This window comes from Haliaeetus albicilla, chromosome 14 (assembly GCF_947461875.1).
Source record: "Haliaeetus albicilla chromosome 14, bHalAlb1.1, whole genome shotgun sequence".
Taxonomy (NCBI): domain Eukaryota; kingdom Metazoa; phylum Chordata; class Aves; order Accipitriformes; family Accipitridae; genus Haliaeetus; species Haliaeetus albicilla.
In genome coordinates this window covers 7,267,279-7,286,647 of record NC_091496.1, presented here as the reverse complement: position 1 = coordinate 7,286,647, position 19,369 = coordinate 7,267,279, and the positions used below count along the sequence as shown (strand labels likewise).

Below are 19,369 nucleotides of genomic sequence, written 5' to 3'. Positions count from 1 at the left end.
CATTCAGGGTTTATTTTATTTTTAAAGGACTGCTTGATTAAATAGGAACCTATCAATATACTGAGTTTTCTTACTGCATTTTAAAGGGCATTGCACGAAGGCTGGTGTTTCCTTATCGCAGTTTTTATGGAATTGAGAAAAACATTTATGGTGCATCAACAGCATGCTAAGCTAAATAGTTTTTTCCTTCTCACCCTGCCAAGATACTTCTGCAGTGATGTCTTACAAAATGGCTTAACAGGGCTCTGATTCATGGTCGTTGCGGCTCCCAGCGCTGGGTGGTGCAGGACACCCAGGGCCAGGCATCCCCACCCGCTGCGGCGGCTTCTGCAACACTGTCCCCATGGCTCAGGCTGCCCCGTTTGGGCAAACCAGTGGTGATTCCCTGTCGGCATCAGTGTCCCGGCAAGGCTGAGGTCTGACCCGCAGCTCCCATCCTACTCAGCTGGAGTGGCTAGAGAGGTCTCTCACCCAAAAAACCCATGGGCTTTTAGGGCTGCTGCGGTGAACTCTGGGTGGGATTGCAAACCTGGTCCCTTGCATTATGTAGAAATGTACAGAAATAGAGAGGACAATCACTCAGGAGGACTGTTCTTGGTCACCTTTCTGCAGTTCATACCTAACAAAAAAGCAATTAAGTGCTTAATATTTCAGCTCCTGCTGAAGTCACTTTGACTTTACATCTCTAACACAACTTTAGCATGTGCTTGGGAATAACCACACATAGCAGTATGCATAAGCAAATTAATCATGCACTAAACAGGGTGAAGCTTTAATAAATGTTTTATTGAACTGTTATTTTCCCTAAATCACTAAGGAAAATTCACTTCAGGAAAATCTCTACACTCATGTAAAAGTGCAGTCATTGTACACTTTGTTAGTGGAGTGGTGGAAGTGTCTTGTAAGAAGTATAAAGCTGTGCTAATAAAATCTGAATGGAAAGATCCAAATATTGGGACCCTAATTCATGAAGATGTCAATGCTTTGCTAACTCTCGTTTTGCGCAACACATTATTTGAGAATAACCACATGGTTTCTTGAGCGTGCTTGCTCTCCTACCCGCGGCCCGGCTAAGCATCCTTTTCCCCCAGGACTCCTCATTTATAGCAGCCATAGGTTGAAGAGTGAGACCTACAGCTATTCACCTTTCCTGCAAGCTTATGAGAAATCTGACAGGACATCCATCAGCTGGCACTGTTCTTCAAAGTGGAAAAAGACAGAGTGTTTTTACCTTCCAACTATATAACTTTGCATAATAAAACTGTTTAGACTTGGAGATTTTTCTGATGAATGCCAAATGCTCTAAAGCAGCAGCCTTCACCAGATCTAAATCATGGAGCTTAAATGAAAGCCTGCTTTCCAATTTATGCGCTAACTTTACTTTTTTTCCAGAATCAGAGGAAAAAACTGAATGCACTCTGCCTACAAAATGGCTTTTTAAAACAGCAACACTGCAGTGACTGGGAACACAACTCTACTCCTGTTGCATCTCACAGATACCACTTTTTTCACCATGAAGACATGGAAATGAAGACACTCCTCCAATTACTTTAATTGTTTTTTGAAGGTGTTTCAAAAAGCTTATCACTTCAGGGTCACCGTAGCTCCTCGCCACACTGACTTCAGTTAACTGATTTTCAAGAGGCATGAACATAGTTAGACATTAAAAAATTATAATTAAGAGATTACTAACACATCACTAATGCTACGGATGTATCTTTGAGGCAAGACCACATTGTCTTATCACCAGGGGGCTCTTCAGGGCAGCACAAATCCTTATCCACTGCTCTGCAAATCCCACTCTGTTGGCAGCATGATGCTAAAACCGCTGTTATTTTCTGACACCCACTTATAACCTGGATTGCACAGGAGCGGAAAACTGCCTCACAGCTTTACAGTTCCTTCCAGCTGTCTCCCTAATGTCCATCCACTGGCAAACCAATACTGGAAAACCCATCAGCTGGCTGGAGTTGAGAGCTCAGAGACATTTCTGGAAGGTCCTTCTGCCCTGCTGGGATTCCCAGCACACGGAAAGATAACAACAGTTTCAGAAAACAAAATGTATTTCAGTTGAGTTTACTCCCTTATCCCCTTTCTAGTGTTTTTGAGGTGGGGCTGTCCACCTCTTTTTGGAGTCAGTGGTATTTTTAGGAAAGGGAGCAGGTTCTTGCAGAAGCATGTCCCACACAAAGCATCATCTGCAAAACACAAGCATTGCAGCTGAGTTCCCAACATACTTAGATAAAACAGGGGAGATTCTTCCCATATTACCATGACGAAAACAACACCTTACATAGTACATTTTGAACATCTCGCATAGCAAGCTTTGATTAGTTAGATCTCAAAGTGAGTTACAAAGTAGGTCGGTGACTGTTTGACAGATGGGGAAACCAGGCCAGCGAGGTGCTGCAACTTTTCCAAGGTCATAAAAAAAGCCAGTGGCACATTCAAAAACAAAACCCAAGTCTCCCCAATCGTTATCTAGTGCTCTTCCACCCAATAAATGCCTCTACCACTAGTCTACTTCATCTCCAAAGCTCATGACTTTACAAAGTCCGACTCCTGAGCGGGTACCGATACAGGGGTACCAAGACTGGGGATATCAGTAGTGGGAGAACAGCAACAGCAAGGACACTGGGCCAAAGAAACTGGTTGGCAAAGTAAAAGGAGAACCTGTGCTTTTGCAATCACCTTCATGTGAGCTCTAATACACATGCATGGCTAGGAAGAGTCTCTGTATTTAAGTCTTCTACTGAATCCTCCCCATATGAAGTACCACAAAGACCACTCCAGCTCAGGGACAATCCGTGCCGGCTGGGACACCAGGTATTTCAGACCAATGACCCATTTCTATTAAAATACTAAGTACGCCCATCTCCCTGCCTTCAATGGTATTTGGAGGACTCGCATTTCCCTGCACGACCCCACTTCTCCTCCCTGTTGCCGCCGCATGTGAGCGGTGCAGAGAGAGGTAAAGGCTTCATAAGCATCTCAAAATTGGTTTAATGCTGTCTCATTGACATCAAAGGCCACCTCTCACTATTTTTACTGGGAGCAGAGTTAGGCCACTACAGATAAATCCTGACCTAGATACTTTTTGACACTTGCCTGCACTTGTCATGACCAGAGACCAAGAGTGCCAGGAAATGGAATTTCTATTGCATTTCACAGTTCAGACACAGACATGGCAACTGCAGTAAAATCTACCATAAATGCCATCTAATAAAAAGGACTGAGCTGAGGATTGAGAGCTAAACCCAACACGACACTGGGCTACACAAAAAGGAGGATTTTGTTCTGGACTCTCAAGAAACAGCACATATTTTCCTACTTGCATCCTCAGCAGATATCTCATCCAGTGCTGCTTTTGCTACCAAAAGCTTCATATCAGAACACGCTTGGCTATGTTAAAAGCTGACAAGAAGCCCATCAACCTTACAGATACAGTAAGTGATGTTTAAAGATGACTTATCTTGACTGTTTGTTAGACAGAGTTTCATGTCAAGGCTTCAGGCAGATATAAAAGTTTATTCTGCATCCCTCCGTGACCAAGGACAGCCAAATATAAACCCAAAGGCTGCTTTTCTCCCAGTATGGCAGCTCTGATACATTTGCAGACACACCAACAATAAATTAAGAGAGACTAACATGGACACAGGGCCTGCCTCTTGCCTGAAACACGCTTTTTGGAATAAACTGTATTAATCTAGATATTAAATTATTTAGATAGAAGGTCATCCAATGTTCAAACTCTGCTCTCATTTATTTCAGAAAAAAAATTGACATAATACCTTGCTGAAACTCTGTAATTTGTCCTTATAGACCATGATACACACAAGTATTCAGCAAAAGCCACAGAAGAAACAGATGCCAGCAGATGGTATTATCCTGAACAAAATCAATTAAGGACATTTACAATATGTCAAAAGTGCAGCGACAAAAACAAAGTGTAGACTTGTACATCTGTTTCTTAATGAAGCCATGAGTATTTGACAGTTAGCCAGCAAACCACAAGATAAAGGCTGCAGCAACACCAATAATAGATAAGGAAATACCGTATGTATTCAAAGGAAATACCGTAGGTATTCAGATTCTTCAACAGTCCCCAGAAAATACAAGATGTTGAGCAGAAACTGAGTAACCAGATACTGGAAGTCCATATGTCATGCATAAATGTAGCAAAAATATAAGCATACGAGTTTTCACTATCACAGATTTTGTAAGGACTGTGATTTGCTCAGAAATTATAGTAATGGGAGTCATATGGCAATGATAAGTTAAGAAATACTATTCTCTTCCATGGCACAATCCTCTGGTATGTTTAAAAGGCTGCTGGGAACCCTGTCACCTTGTCTGAAATAAAAAGAAAAATGCTCACAATTCCGTAAAAGCTGTTTACGACAGCTCCGTTGAGAGGCGACATACAACGTTAGAGGCATAATGAGATATGCAGCCAGGCACACCAATAGCATCTTGTAGACTATATAAAACACAAACGGACTGAGGGAATCCCAGATTTGTTTGTACAGGGAACAAAAATCTTACATCCTTGAGTTTCCCATGGAGAAGATGAGAGGTGCAAACATTTCATAGGGGGGAAAAATAATCTCTTCTGTGCCACAGCTTCATTACACCATGCTACTTGAGCACATTCGAAGTATGGGGACTCCTTTATGGAAGAAAAGGGTAAGACCAGTGAACACCTGCTGCTGAAGATGGCATTTAGTGTCCACTGCAACGGTCCCTGTAACTTGTTGTTATCGGTGGTTTGCTGATACCTGTCGCTACAAACAGTCCCAGTCAGTCTGCTGCAATATGATGAAAGGTGTGGTATTAAAATAGATGATCATACCTCCTCCATGTACAATGCTTGTTATTTAGCTCCTAGGGAACTCATACCAAGTTTCTCCTACATTCGCTGCCAAATGAATAAAATATTCAGAAAGATTTACATTAAGTGTTAATAAGGGCTGAGGGCCAGGCTTCCTTAAGAACTCTGGAAAAAACAGAGCCTTAGCACTAAGTGAAAAACATGCTTACACTGTATATCAGAGCAATGCATCATTCATTTTTACCAAGGCCCAGACGACAGTCTCATTAGACCAGAGATGGATAAATGACAAATGATCTGGTGAATAATGTCACTGTGGGCCACGTAGGACTTCATCCAAGCAGTACCACTGAAAACAGGTGACTGGGTAGGGTTCGTAAGGATAAAAAACATAAAGCTTTAAGAATTACATTCCTGGGAAAAAAGCACTGCATATTTATATTTAATTTGCTTTGTAAATTGATTTTGTCATGTTACCTTGTCAAACCATTGAACAAACTGAATAATTGCTTAAGCAGCATTGATAGAGATGTGACAGATTATTCAAGCATTGTGATTCCTTGTTCTCATATATCTCATTAAGAAATGATGATTGGTTCCATTTACAGCTCTTAAGTTGAATTCAGTAACTGCTGACACATGAATCCAACCTGGTATCTACGAATTTTTTATTGTTCTCAGTCAGAAATTGTCCCTGGCGTAGTGGCTTTTGCAAAACATTTTAGTGGAGTGGCTGATGATTTTTTAACGATGCAAGACAGAAGGAAAAAAAAACGCAACTGACTTCCCTGCTGATTTATAGCATCTATGGAATGAAAAGAAATAACACTTCTTGCACTTTGTATTTCTCCCCTTCCCCCACCCCCTTTTTAGAGGGCTATTTTTAACCTGTATCATTTCATTAAATAAATTCACAACACATCCCTGCAAACAACTGGGCTGGCAGAAGATGCGAACCGCCCTGTGGGATGTGCTCAGCCCCTTCCTCTTCTGTCCTGGAATTGCAACCTGTTCCTCCACAGCCTTGTAACTTTATATTGATGTTTGAAACCTGAGCATAAGGAGCATAAAATGCTGCTATTCCAGTGAGCTGCTGAGTAGTATAGGCTTTTCTTGACTCCCAGAGGAAAACCTCCAAGCTGTGCACATCAAAGGCAGAATTTCACAGTCACTTTGCGCTGCTACAAATGATTTAAGAGAAAATCAGAAGAGTAACAGGCCTGGTGTGCTTTTGTGTGTTACCCTCTGACTTCAGGAAGATCTATTCAGAGTGTGAAGCCAACACACGAGGAGACCTCTAGGAAGACATCGTACAGGCACCTCCTGAAGCCAAAACTGTTTTTTTTTCATATTTTTACTACCAATCTCCCTATCTTCCGTATTTTGCCTTAGTGTTAAAATACCAGAATATCTAAGCCACTGTTACCTCCCATGGGGTATTGCTTAAATAATAGCAGAAAAAGGAATTGATTACAGAAACTAATGTACCCACCACCACAAAGACATTAGCAGGGTGGGTTTTTAATCGACACGACTTTGCAAGCCATAACCGTACAGCAGCAGAGGGCAACAAGCAGTTGCCATCACCCTGCAGGCAGGGGTGCAGACTGGAGTTAAATGTGGTCAGTGAAGATACTCCAACCACCCCATCTACGCAGGGGAGTCCCTCACAGGCTATCTGAGACTGACCTCCTAACATCAAGCTCAACGTTAATTAGTTAATTCACCCTCCACTTTTGCTGTGGTCAAGTTTGCACCTAAAAAGCTCTAACAGACTCGCATCACCTTTCATTTCCCCGTGTGAAGGGTGCTTTGTCTAAACAAACAAAGCCCTTAACTGACCCAAAGGGAAATGCTTTGCTGTCTTCCAGCTGTGCTTCCCAGCTGTGCACACCGGCAAGATGTGACTACGGCACTGCACCCCACCAGGGGGTTTGTGCGGGATTTAGGCAGGAGATGGAACGCGGTGATTCAGTGTAGCAGAGATAATGTGTAAATGGAGGAGAAGAGGAGAGGGAAGGACCATCATGCTCTTACTTCTTATTTCACTGGGTTCACACCCATTAGCTAATTGAATGAGGGGCCACCACGCAGTTCCTGTTTAAATCTTAGGCAAAGTGAGTATTTTCCTTCTGATATTTAACAGGACCTACCAGAAGTGTCTCAGAAATGGAGTTAGACGGCCGTGGGGGAACTGGGGCATCACAGGGCCAAGACTGCGTCTGAGAGCTTTCCATGGTCTCTGGTCACAAAATGAGCAATGTCAAATACCACTTATTTCAGCAGCTGTGGAGCACTACCAAAGTCATCCCTGTTAAAGATGACAGGTTGGGAAAAAGCTACTATCCCCCTTCCATCCATGAAAGCAACTGGCTGGTGAACAAGAGTAGAAACAACGGAGCCCTTGGATGGACCCAAGTCTTATCTCAGTACATGGAAGGACACAACGAGGCATCAGAAAAACATCTGTCAAAAAGTCACTGCATAGACAAAGGCATTTAAAAATCAGCTAAAGCCAGTTTGCATCCAAGGACAAATACCTCCTCATCACTGGGGATATCCTCATAATGAATTTTGGGTTAGACTCTTTATTAGGGATAATGAAGCTTACATAATTTAAGCAGGCATGACTCTCCTGCCTTCACCTAAATGTAACCCAAATATGAAGAGAAATTCAAACTACAGAATAAATTAACAATGTTCACAATGCTCTTAAACAGTTTTTACCAAATGGCACAGGTCATTCTCTACGCATTTATTAATGAAGCCAAATAACACGTTGTGTGGCTAGAAACCAGCACTATATATCACTATATATCACTATATATCACTATATAAATAGTATTTTTAATGTGTGGGTATATATACATTTTATATATATGTATATATGCACATAGACACTATATCTACTTACATGTATATAAAGGGTTCCTACACCTTCCCCATAACCACATGGTAATGCAAGACAAAGATCATCACACAGCATCACACCATCTCCAGAGCAAACAGTGGCACTGAAACTGCCGGTCATTTTAGCAGCCCTTGATTGAAAATGGTTAAGTGTTGCCTGGTGCATTGTACAAGCTATCCTGTCCAAAGGACCCATGTCTATGAATTTTTGCAGCTGTATATCTCATGAACAAGCAGGGGGACCTAGCTGTCTCTAGAGTCAATTAAGCTAAAAGCACATTTAGACAAGTCTTGCTTGGCATTTTTACCTGTAGCTGAATCCCCTTGCTCTGCTTTGCCCCAGACCTCTCCCTTTTGGCTTTCCCCCAGCGCAGCTCCACTCACCTGCAGAACGAGCATGCTCTCAGCCTTTAGTACTCGTTACGTTCTCTTTCAGCAGTGCCAGAAGGGCATACATTTGCTTTCTGGACACAAATCATCTCAGCTGTCACTCAGGAATCCTAGAAACACTTTATTTTCTTTCCACTAAAAATACAAGATTCATCTGAGCAACTCATTCAATGGATTTCCCTACAAAGCTCTGTGAGATTTTTTTTCAGGGTCTCTCTCTTAAGAGCATAGGACTTATGTCCGTGGCATAAATTACATGGCTATGGCCAGGAATATTAGTCAGTGAAATTACTCCAGATACACCTTAACGTACCCAAGAGCAGAAGCCTCCCTGCAGCCTGCAGTACCTGTATGTCCTGTGCCTATGTGCTTTTGAGAACCCTGTTTTTTTCAGCTGATTTCTTGGTACGTTTTCCCCCAACGTCTAAATATATAGCCTCCTGTTTCCTAAAAAGCATAAGCCATAAGTCAAATCTGTGACATGAGACATTTCACTTCTAAGTTATTCCTCTTGTGCCCCAATGCCTGGGTCATTCGGCCAACAGGAGTCACACCATTATTCTGCTCCGTAAATGTTTTTATCTAAGCATCTTCTCGTGGTGCATCAAGCAACTTGGCTAACAAGCCACATGTTGTTTGGCTCCCCCTTCTCTCCCTAAAGAAGGGCACACAGGTGCAGAAGTCTTGTAGTAGGGGTTTTCGTGTTGTTTGTGGTTGAGTTTTTTTTAAGTTTGGGAGCATTTCACGTCAGGAAGGAGAGCTTGTTTGCTTTGCAATATTCAGGTTGCTATGTAATTATGCTAGAGAAGGTGTCTCAAAACACTGTGGCTTGGACTTAGAGAAGGAGGTGGTGTTTTTATGATGATCATCATCAGCCCATGGAGCAGCTCGACAGTGTCAGATTTTCCCCTCAAAAAACGTTGCGTCTCTTGAACAAATTAATTACACCCCTATGGCAAGAAATCCCATTAATGCAGAGGTGTGAGGCTGACGATGATCCCAGAGCTTTAGATAGTCTTTAAGATATCTCAGGCCCCAGCTACAAAATGTCCCGAAGTAAAAGACAAAGCCTTTGAATTTCTTCAGGTACTCTGCAAGAAAACAGGGTAGGGAGCACAAAACAAGTTTAATATGTTCACAGTATCTTCTGCCGTTGACGGCGCACACCAAGCACTCTGCTGTGCCTGAAATTTCCAAAACGCTGCAGGCTTCATGGCTGGGCATATTGTACTGACTTACTTATGCTGAGAGGCAGGAGAAGACAGGAGTGAGCAGTGGGAGGAAATCTCCAAGCTAACTCAATATAACAGTGAAGGATTATTCAGGCATGCTCCGGCAGTCTCTCTCAACTACGGCTGAATTTGATTAGCAACCTGTGCCTTCCCCAGAGGAGTTTTCCACGTGGCTGCAAATCCTCTAAGTGCTCTTCTCTCCCCACCCAGCTCCCTTCTATGTTGTTTGGGTTTTTCTACGTCATTTTGGTTTTTCCACAGTTTTTCATCCAACAGCTTCTCTCATTTCAGCCCTTGCCCATCACAGGGGGGACGGCAGGGTCACAGCTAAGGAGTTTGGTTGGAAAGCTGAAGCCTGGTTGAAGCCTGGTCCCTTGAATTATTTAAGCTGGGATGGGAGGATGGGATCCCGCTGGGAGCGATCCCAAATTGCCCCAAGAACCACCTGGTCTGCTCCAGCTTTTTATAGCTCTGGGAAGACCTCGATTCCTCTGAGCATCTGTGAAATAACACAGCAATAAAGCGCCCACGCTGTTACCAACAGCATACAGACAGCACTTTGCATCTTCAAACCTTAACTAGTAAAAACTAATTATATGTGATGACCCTGGGTGAATCACATATAAATAAATACATTTTGAAGACATTGGTGCTGACACAGTGCCCGCTATTAAAAGCGGCAGGACGGTCCACTGCATAAGGCTGGAGTTAAGATTCAGGCTCAGCTCTGCGTTTACAAGTGACACACTTTCTCATCTTTAAGAAACAGAGTTAGCAATTTTTCTTATTTATTTAGATTAGAAGTTCTTCTAGGTACGAACAGTCTTTTACTCTGGTGTTTGTAATATTCCTAGCTCAACAGTGCCTGATCTCATTTGAGGCCAATAAAAGGCATAGTAATAAAACCGCCAAATATTTTAGACCCTTCATATTTCACTTGCTAGTGTCCAATCCTCAAATACACACCAGCTTTTTGGACTTTGCGAATCTTAACATTTAAGCACGAGCAGCTATGCTGTTTTATTTCGTACTACCCTCAAAAGCCCAACCATTTCTGCGACCAGTAACAGAGCTGGTGGGAGAAGGGCGGCCACGTTTCTCAAGTGCACGTGCCATCAGGTCAGCAGGCAGGTTTTAAACACGCTGCTCAGCTAAAACATGCCAACGTTACAGAACGACTCTGCAGCACTGGGTGGTACTGTCTTAAGGCAGATACCTGCCACGTCTGAGGAACCCTTCCTCTGGAGCTCCTAGGATGTAATTCCCAAATTTTGGGTGCTCAGGCTTGAAAGAACATACCTTCAAATACTCAACCTAGATTAGGGAGAGTACTAAGAGCAGGACAACGAGAAGAATCCACGGCGAGCAGAAAAAGGGCAAAGGCAAAGGGTCTAGGGGAGAGATGCCACGGTGCTGCTGCACCCTGTTGCTGCTGATGGTAAATGCTCGTGTTCATTTGCATCATTAAAAGCACCTCCCTTTCATTTCTCCTGGAAACTGTAAGTAGACTGAAACCGTTTATTTTATCTCCAGTTGGGAGTATAACAAAATCAAAACAAAAATCAAAATAAATCCTCAAAACATCTAAGCTAGCATGTTTTCTCTCAAGCGCTTCTTCCCCTTTTGAGTCTTGAAAAAGGTATATTAAGAACTATCTTCATGGTTATGTAGTCCACTTGTCCAAAACTGTTGATGTTTTAAATGTGACATATGATATTGCCCAGGAAAAGAGCAAGCAAAATCAGTGATCTATTGTTACAGAGGATCTCCAGCCCTGTGCTCTGCTGTTCTACACACAGATCAGATCCAAAAGAGAGTTTCCCAGTAGCTTTTTCTTAGCACATCCAGTGTTAAAAAAAAAAAAAAGCTTCTTAACTCAGCCAAAAAATTCTGCTAGAGAGTATTATTTTAATTTAACCTCATACAATCTGTTTGGTGAGTAATTCTGGCATAAAACTCAATACACAGCTTTCAACATGAAAACACCAGTGAAAGGCCTTGAAAAGTTTATTAACAATCTGTTATTTATAGTTTTCTTTTTTAAAAATGATTGGCACAACATTCAGAGGAACATTATAGGAACTGCCAAGTCAGATAACAAAAAAACATATCAGTGTTAAGATTTGATAGAAAGGTTTTAAGGAACAGAGAATATTTCTCTTTTCTAGAAATTATAGACTCCTAAGCCATTTGTCATTCAAGAGCAGCCCAATCACACATGCATGTTTGCAAATTATTGTTATTGTTGTTAATTATTATTTACAGAAAAGCACTGAAATGTGAGGTGGTTTGAATTCCAACGAAAATGACAGATCATTGCCCCAAGGAACTTTTTATGCCTCCTTTCACTCATTACCTGTTTACTAACAGTACCTGTTTAGTTCCAACTTGCTCTCATGCTACCTAAAATGACTAGAAAATTAGGTCCTGTTAAGTAATCATGAATATAAACTGTGACTCACTGGTTAAGTGAACACCATTACTGGCAATAAATTCAGAATCCTATTATAAATGCTTGTTACTGTCAAGCAAACCAAAACAATACAACTTTATTCAATATTAATTGTATCCTTGGATGCTTGAAAGGATTAAATAACTCCAACCAATATCCTGCACATAGTCAGGAAAATTGCGTGTGAAGGGCAACAAAAATAATTGAGGTCAGTCACCAAGGAAGAGAGAAAAAGAGACAAAAGGAAGGAAAAAATACATGAAGAGATATTTCAGCTCCTATGTGAAAGCAGATGGAGGGTGAAGGAAGCAGACAGGCTGCTCCAGATGGCGGGAGCGGCGGCGAAGAAGGCTCTCACACCCACTGTGTTGTGGCTGTGATGGGAAGAATAGACTTTTGGTTAAAGGATTACTATAGGACTCCAAAAAGTTGGGTTCAGCTCCATCCACCACCCCCCCACCAGGTCTCCAGACCTTCTGAGTTTTGCTTGTTGTGAGCTTTGGGGTGTCAGCCACCTCTGCGCCTGACAAAAAATACCAATATGTTTATGCGTGCTTTGTCCTCAGCTCACACAAAGAGCAGTTGTGGACTCGGTAGGAGTTATACTGAGGTCCTGAGTAGTAATATTGAGTTTTGGCCTAGGCAAGGATCACATTTTCCTAAGCCCTGTGCAAAAAATAGGGGGAAAAAAGCCCAAATAGCCTATTCCAACCCTACCCCAACATCTTACTGTCACCTTGCTGGTCAAGCACACTTCTTGGTTGCACAGGCATGCAGGCGAGCAGGTATCCTCCGGCAGCAGGGAGCTCAGACAGTAGAAGGATGTACGTGAAAGAGAATAGCCATGGAAAAAGAGACAAGGCGGGACAAAAAGAGGTAAGGCATCAAAACTAGTAGAAAATAAGGCTCATGAAGGAAGCAAGAGCACATACGTAAGCTGACAATGCAGCGAACTGGGTGTCTCCAAAACGATGTATTTACCTGAAAGCCTTTGATTATTAAGTATTTTGGAATCTTATTTTTAGAGAATGAAAGAAAACTGACCTTTATGCTACACTGTTGCCCCAAACAAGCACTGTCCAAAAGACACCCATGAACCATGCTTGGAGAGCTGTCAAAAATTCCTTCTCGCCAATGGCTGCAGATTTTTTTTCCCAGATCTCTCCACCAGCCTTTAAATCCATTGGCCATCTTGCTTTTCTGTTTTCCCCATTTCAATTCCAGCTGAATGCTCAAACCTGTTATTTTCTCTAACTGTTCAAGGGAGACCAACAATCTACATTACAAGATACTACAATTCACATTGCAAATAGTAGGGACTCATTATTTTTAAGCCTCCAAGAACACACGGGATAGTAAACTCCACCACATGATAGCAAACAGGATTGCTTAGTTTAAAACAAATGTGTCACCTTAAAGGAGCCTTAATAGTATTTTTCTGCTTGCCCTATATAAAGTGCACAAACTAAAACACGTGAGCTGTTTCACAGCATTAAGTTAAACTTTAATACCTGGACCCCAGCTTTCACTCCTCCTCCCAGAGATGCTGGAGAGGGGCTGTAGGTATCATGCACCTCTTAGCATGAATTATCCCTAACCCCATGTGGTTTTGATTGGGAAGCTTCCCAGAGTTACAGATATTAAGGTCAGAAATGACCATGAAACATCCTCCTCTGTAAACATGGACAAGAGGCTCTTTCCTGGTGACTCTTGCATGAAGCCTGAGAGCTTTCAGATGGCAAAAGGATTTCTTCCAGCAAATCATCCCAGAGGAGATGGGAACCACTTGCCTTCATAGTTTGCCCCAGTGGTTCATCAACCTTCCCCCTGAAAACACGTGCCTTAACTTCAGCCCTTTGGGACACTGTATTTTTCTCCCTTGAAGATATTTTTTAAATGTGAAATGTTTCTTTAATGTAATTTTCAAAAAAGGAAAATACTGAACTGAGAAAAAGATGAAACAGTCTAACAGAGCCACTGCTGCCTCACTGGGGTGTCGTAAGAGAGAGGCAGAAATTGCTGGTAATGTCAGCAGAAACATGAAAATCAGACAAACTCTTCAATATTCACAGGGGGTATGGAGCCAGCGGAAGCAGAAATATCAACATGTTTCTTTAAGTCTTAAGAATTTCCAAAATCAGAAGGGAAAAACAATTGAGTAACTTGCAGGATGCCTCAAGTTAATTGGCTAAACAGTGATGATTTGTTGCGTTGAATCCAACACAAGTGCTTTTGGCACCCAGCTGATGAGAAGGGAGGATCTTTGGCCAGAGACAAACAGATCTTGAGCCTACTGGTACCTCCCAGCACCTCTTCCCTACATGGCAACTCAAATGCATGGGACACCTCTGGCAGGACCTGTCCTTCCCACCAGCGTCTTCTTGCTGGTGGAAGTCGAGGCTGAGTGCCTGGCCTGAGGCACGTCACCTCCATTAGCCTTGTCCCCCATGAAGGTCTGAGCAACCAAGAACAGATTGTGAGCATGAGGTGGACCAGCTCATAAAAAGCCTGAGCGTCAGCGTGAGATGGCATGCAGGAGAAGATACCATGAAGGACGCGAGAGGACAAAAACACAGGAGAGAGCACATAGGGGTTTGTGACAACGTGTGTGTGTATGTGTGAGAAAGAAAGTAGATTTGAGAGCAGGACGTGGAGTCACTTCATTTCGCAGCATGAACCAGCACGTATGGGTGCGTAGAAACGTCATGAAGAGTGCCAGGAGCCCTTCAAATGGCGTAAGAGTATGGAAGAGACACAGGGGACAGATGAACCAAAAACTACAGTAGAGCCCCCGATAAAAACAGAACCGCCTATAAGTTTTCTCTATACTGTATTTTAGGAAAGTACTGGACACACCATTGAAGTGTATTTGTCTTCCCACCTGGCTCTTACGATGTTATGCCTATATCCACGCAACGCCCTGTGTTATCGTTACTAAGCTTTAAGGAATCTACTGCATCATTTTTAAGGACAGCACCAATATTTCCATAGTTACAAAGCTTGAGCCTTTCTAAATATTATAACTTCATCATAACTCTAATGTCAGTAAGGCCTAATGACAGATACCTTAGAAATGCAGGGCTGATCCGCTTAGGCAGACCAAATGATTGGAGGATTTCCTCTTTGGCTGGTGTATGACATGGTGTATCTTATTACTTCTTGGAATGTCAAAATCTGAGTTTTAAAATGCCTTAGACATAATATCATTTAAGTATGGATAAAAAATGATATTTCAGTGATCATTCATGTTCTTATCAGAACTCCCGCTATTGTAAAACTTCACATCTCTCAAGGGCTGGGGCAGAAATCCCCCTCTCCAGGCAGGCCAGCGAACTGAGTAGAGCTACAATAGGTGAATTTGTGGAAATTTAAAAAGACAAGCCGTTGGTCAGATCCCCTACCTTCCTCAAGCCTACCTGTCTTGACTTGGCAGGGACTCTAAATTCCATCAGCTGAGGATCTGGCCTGCTGCTATGATTGTATTTTATCCTTGATTTACTTTGTGTATTTCTTCCTAGCTACTTTTTCAGGATCTGTAATTTCACTTCCAATGGCTCAGCAGTGAACGGTTTCAAGAAGAGGCACCCACTGAACATGCACATACAGAGCGTGGTTCACTGCCGTGTTACTGCAGTCCAACATGGACCAGCACCGCTAAACTCAAGCAGCCCAAGAATGGATCAGAACCGTTATATATATTTTATATGTAATAATATATAAAATATATTTTATATCTTTCTATTTTATTTATAATATATTATATTTTCTTGATTAATATTACTAAAATATTTTGCTGATGCTCTGGTACCCTAGAGGTTGCAGCCGTAAACTAAGATTGCGCACGCTTAGGGACTGCGTAACTACAGAACAGGGTAAATGCAGGTTTGGGTACCTTCTGAGCCAGCCACTGCATTGCTGGGAACTTCTTCAGGAAAACACTATTGCCCAACAGCACAGAGCAGAGCAAACAACACAGACCTCACCTACTAAAGGAAACAATTCTTTGGGTGGAAAAAGCTACTTTCATACATCTGGAGATGACGTCCAGTTCAGGATGCCTATTTCAGTATCAGTGTAGCTGGACATGATTTACAGGGGCATGTAAATAATTAATTCCAGCTCTGGAAGAGAGAGCTGGGTACTCATTAGAGATTCCTTGAAGCCCAAATGATATAATGATTAACCGAGTTAGGATCTTTTTAATAATTCCAGCAATTTCAACTCTCCCATGTTAAAGATCTGCTGAAAAGCTTTTATTCAGATGAAAGACTCCTTTCAGAGAACAAATCATTAATAGAGTATACACATAGATTTAACATTCACAAATCAATGCACTTGAAATAAAATATGTTTTTAAAGTTTCTCTTTCACTTTCTTCTCTGATTTGGGGGTTTAGTGCTTTTGTTTCTCTAACCAATTTTACCACAGGCAGTTAAGACTGCTGCATGAAAAAGGGCTGCTTTCTGTTAAAAGTGCTTTTAGCACTTTGGCATCCTGAAACAGAAGGTGACAGAGAAATGCAAAATACAGCTACTACACTAATCCAGTGCATCTCATCTGACATGCCAAGTTTTTTACTCCAAGCCCATCCATGCTAGAGAAAAATCGATTAGATGGCGAGATCAACCGATGGATGTCCAACATGGTTCAGCATTACAGCGCAGGAGGGATCAAAGCAGATTTTATCCCTGCTCCTAAATAAGGCCAGAGGAAAACACTTTGGCCCAAATGCTTTAAAGGTATTTAGACTTTCGCCTAATTCCTTTTTAGGTACTTTCCTATCAATAACTAAGAATATGTCCCATGATTTGGACTCCTGCACCCTGTCTATCTGCTGCTCCAGTCAGTGAGCTTCATTGACTTCAGTGGGAATGGAACAAATACTTTAACGATTTGCACAGTGATGGCCTAAATTTTTTAGAAGTTTCACACCCTGGCAAGTCACACCAGAGCTGGTAGGAACTGCAGGTGCTGTGCCGGGGGGCGGCCAAGCACAGAACCCAAACTCGGATTCAAATCTTCTAATTATCAGCCTCCTCTCTGAAACTAAGGAATGCACAACCAGAAGGCAACCGATGTGTAGGCTGCTAAATGCACATACATTCATAATTAATATGGCTATGTCTGGAAAAGAAAACAGCTCTATTTTCTTTATACAGGCCCGGGTTTGTAATGCAGTTACTGTAATTTTCTAAAACTTTCTAGATTGACTGTTAAGTCAAGGTTAAAAACTCCACAGCTTCCATTCTCATCAGAAAGGACTCGCTAACCAAACTGTGAGGCTAAGGCAATGGTTAACAGTTTGAGACACTAATTTGCCATATTTAATGAATTTAATTTGCAACAGCCATACTAATATGCATACCTATTAACTCTGACCAACTTTACCTTCCTTAGGACCTGCACCTGCTCCCATTAATTTCAGTGGGATACAGATCAAGGCCACGACATTAATTCTTTCTGGACCTCTTCAGTGGCACAAATAACCCTCGCAGATGGCTTCATACACAACAACCAGGAATGTCACAGAGAGCTGTATAATGGAAACCACAGCAAACTGTCCTGCTGCTCTAAGGAATCTCTTCTTCACATTAAGACTTTCTTCCCCAACACCTCTTCGCTCAGGAAGGGAACTGCACGCCTAAGGTGACAAGCAGGGACACGTCTCTCCCGGCATGAAATTCTGACAGCAAAAACTCCATGAAGGTGGCGAGAATACTTCGTAACACTTAGCTCTTACGCTGCACTTTGCTTCTTCAAAGACCTGGACAGACATTAATTTGATTTGCTAAGTCAGTGTTTTTCTGAGGGCTATGCTATCTGCTCATCACAACGGAGTTGCGTGACCCACCTCCATATTAAATGACCGGCCTGATTCTTACTCGCAGTTTGCTTTATAGGAAATCAGTGAGCCCATGAACCAGAAATACTCTGTTTATAGAGAGCCCTCCCTTGGAAGCAGAAAGAAACTGAAATATCACAGTCAAAACTTGTTCAACTGTATTTTGGAAGTGGCACGCAAAGTATGAAAAGCACTACTTGGGATTAACGACGCTTCATTTGGAGACATGCTTAAAGTTGCAATTAAAGCAGGGGGGACAGAGCAACGAAGAGCACTCCCAATACAGCCGAACTTTAATTACAACGTACGTACATACAGCAGCCCCTGTGCTGACTTCCTTCAGCACTCCCGGCTCTTTACCTCTACAATACCCTATAAGTGAAAATTTGTTTTAACAAAAATAAAACTCTCTGCGCAGCCAAAAAAGCATCAGCCTGCACCCCGCTCCCTTGCACCATCTGCGCATGTTTATTCTCAGCCTTCTGAAAAAAAAAAAAACCTCTAACGTTTTACTAATCTTTATGCCCCGCCACTATAAATAACAGAAATAAACCCCAACAACAGTTAAGCATCGTAGCTAAAACACATCCAATCCACTCCGATTATTTCTGCTCGTCTGTCCACGAATAGACGCAGCCTTCGGCTTTAGGGGAAAGCGTGCAAGTCAGACCGCATTTATTTACAGTTGCACTATCAAGAAAAAGCCTTTCCCCGTCTCCTCATTCTATGAATATTTTAAAAGACTCCCCCCTCTTTTTTTTCCCTTTTCTCTTTTTTCTCTTTTTTTTCTCTTTTTTTTCTCTTTTTTTTTTCTCTTTTTTTTTTCCTCTTTTTTTTTTCCTCTTTTTGGGGGGGGGTGGGGGAGGGTGCAGAACTGCCCCACAGTTCTATTTTCCTCCGTGTTTCCAGATCGCCCCGACTTCTTGCTCCGATGGATGAGCGGGGCGAGGACCAGCACCCACCGGGTTCACACGCACAAACCCACCCACCCGCGGAGCGACCCGCGCATCCCCGCGGAGAAGGGACACCCCGTGTGTCGTCCGCCCCCCCCCCACCACCCCGTCCCCCCGTCCACCTACGTCCCCAGCGTCTCCTTGAACTCGAAGATCTTCTTGATGTCCTCCGCTTGCTTCTTCCACGAACCGCCACCGTCCCCGTTCTCCCGGGCCATGGCCGCGGCCGCGCAGCCCCGCGGATGCCGGGCGGCACCGAGCACGGCGGGCGGCTTTTGCTTTCTCTTCTGCCGCGGCAGCAGCGCCTGCTGCTGCCGTTTCTTCTTCTTCTTCTCCTTCTTCTTCTTCTTCTTCTTCTTCTTCTTCTTCTTCCTCCTCCTCCTCACACTTCCTGCCCGCCGCCGCTTTTATTTCCTCCGCGCTCCAGCGGGTTCCGCGAGCGGCACTTTTCCTGGGCTATTTCCTCCCAACTTTCTCTGCCCCCCCCCCCCACTTTCCCTCCTCTTCCCTCCTCCGCGCCCCCCCGCGGAGTCACTCGCGGGGCTGCCCCGTCCCTCCCTCCTTCCCCCGTTCTTGGGGTCACCCACCCCGAGAAAAGGTCCCCTTTTTTGTTGTTTTGGTTTTGTTTTTTTGTTGTTGTTGTTGGGTATTTTTTTTCTTTTTTGGAGGGGGGTCACGGTTTCTCTCTCCTCCACCCCCCCCCCAGCCCCACCCGTGTGGAGGCCCCGTGGGATGCTCAAGCCTCCCGTGCGCGGAGCG

General features: G+C 43.0%; 1 protein-coding gene across 1 annotated transcript in view; it reads right to left on the bottom strand.

Annotated features, from left to right (window-relative positions):
* Nucleotides 1-19,093, bottom strand: part of CAMK1D (calcium/calmodulin dependent protein kinase ID) — a 231,281-nt gene extending 212,188 nt beyond the window's left edge. The window contains exon 1 of the mRNA XM_069801611.1: nucleotides 18,737-19,093. Coding sequence (XP_069657712.1) covers nucleotides 18,737-18,828 — 92 coding nt within the window. The 5' untranslated portion in view covers nucleotides 18,829-19,093. The remainder of the gene's footprint in view (nucleotides 1-18,736) is intronic.
* Nucleotides 19,094-19,369: the final 276 nt, after the last annotated feature.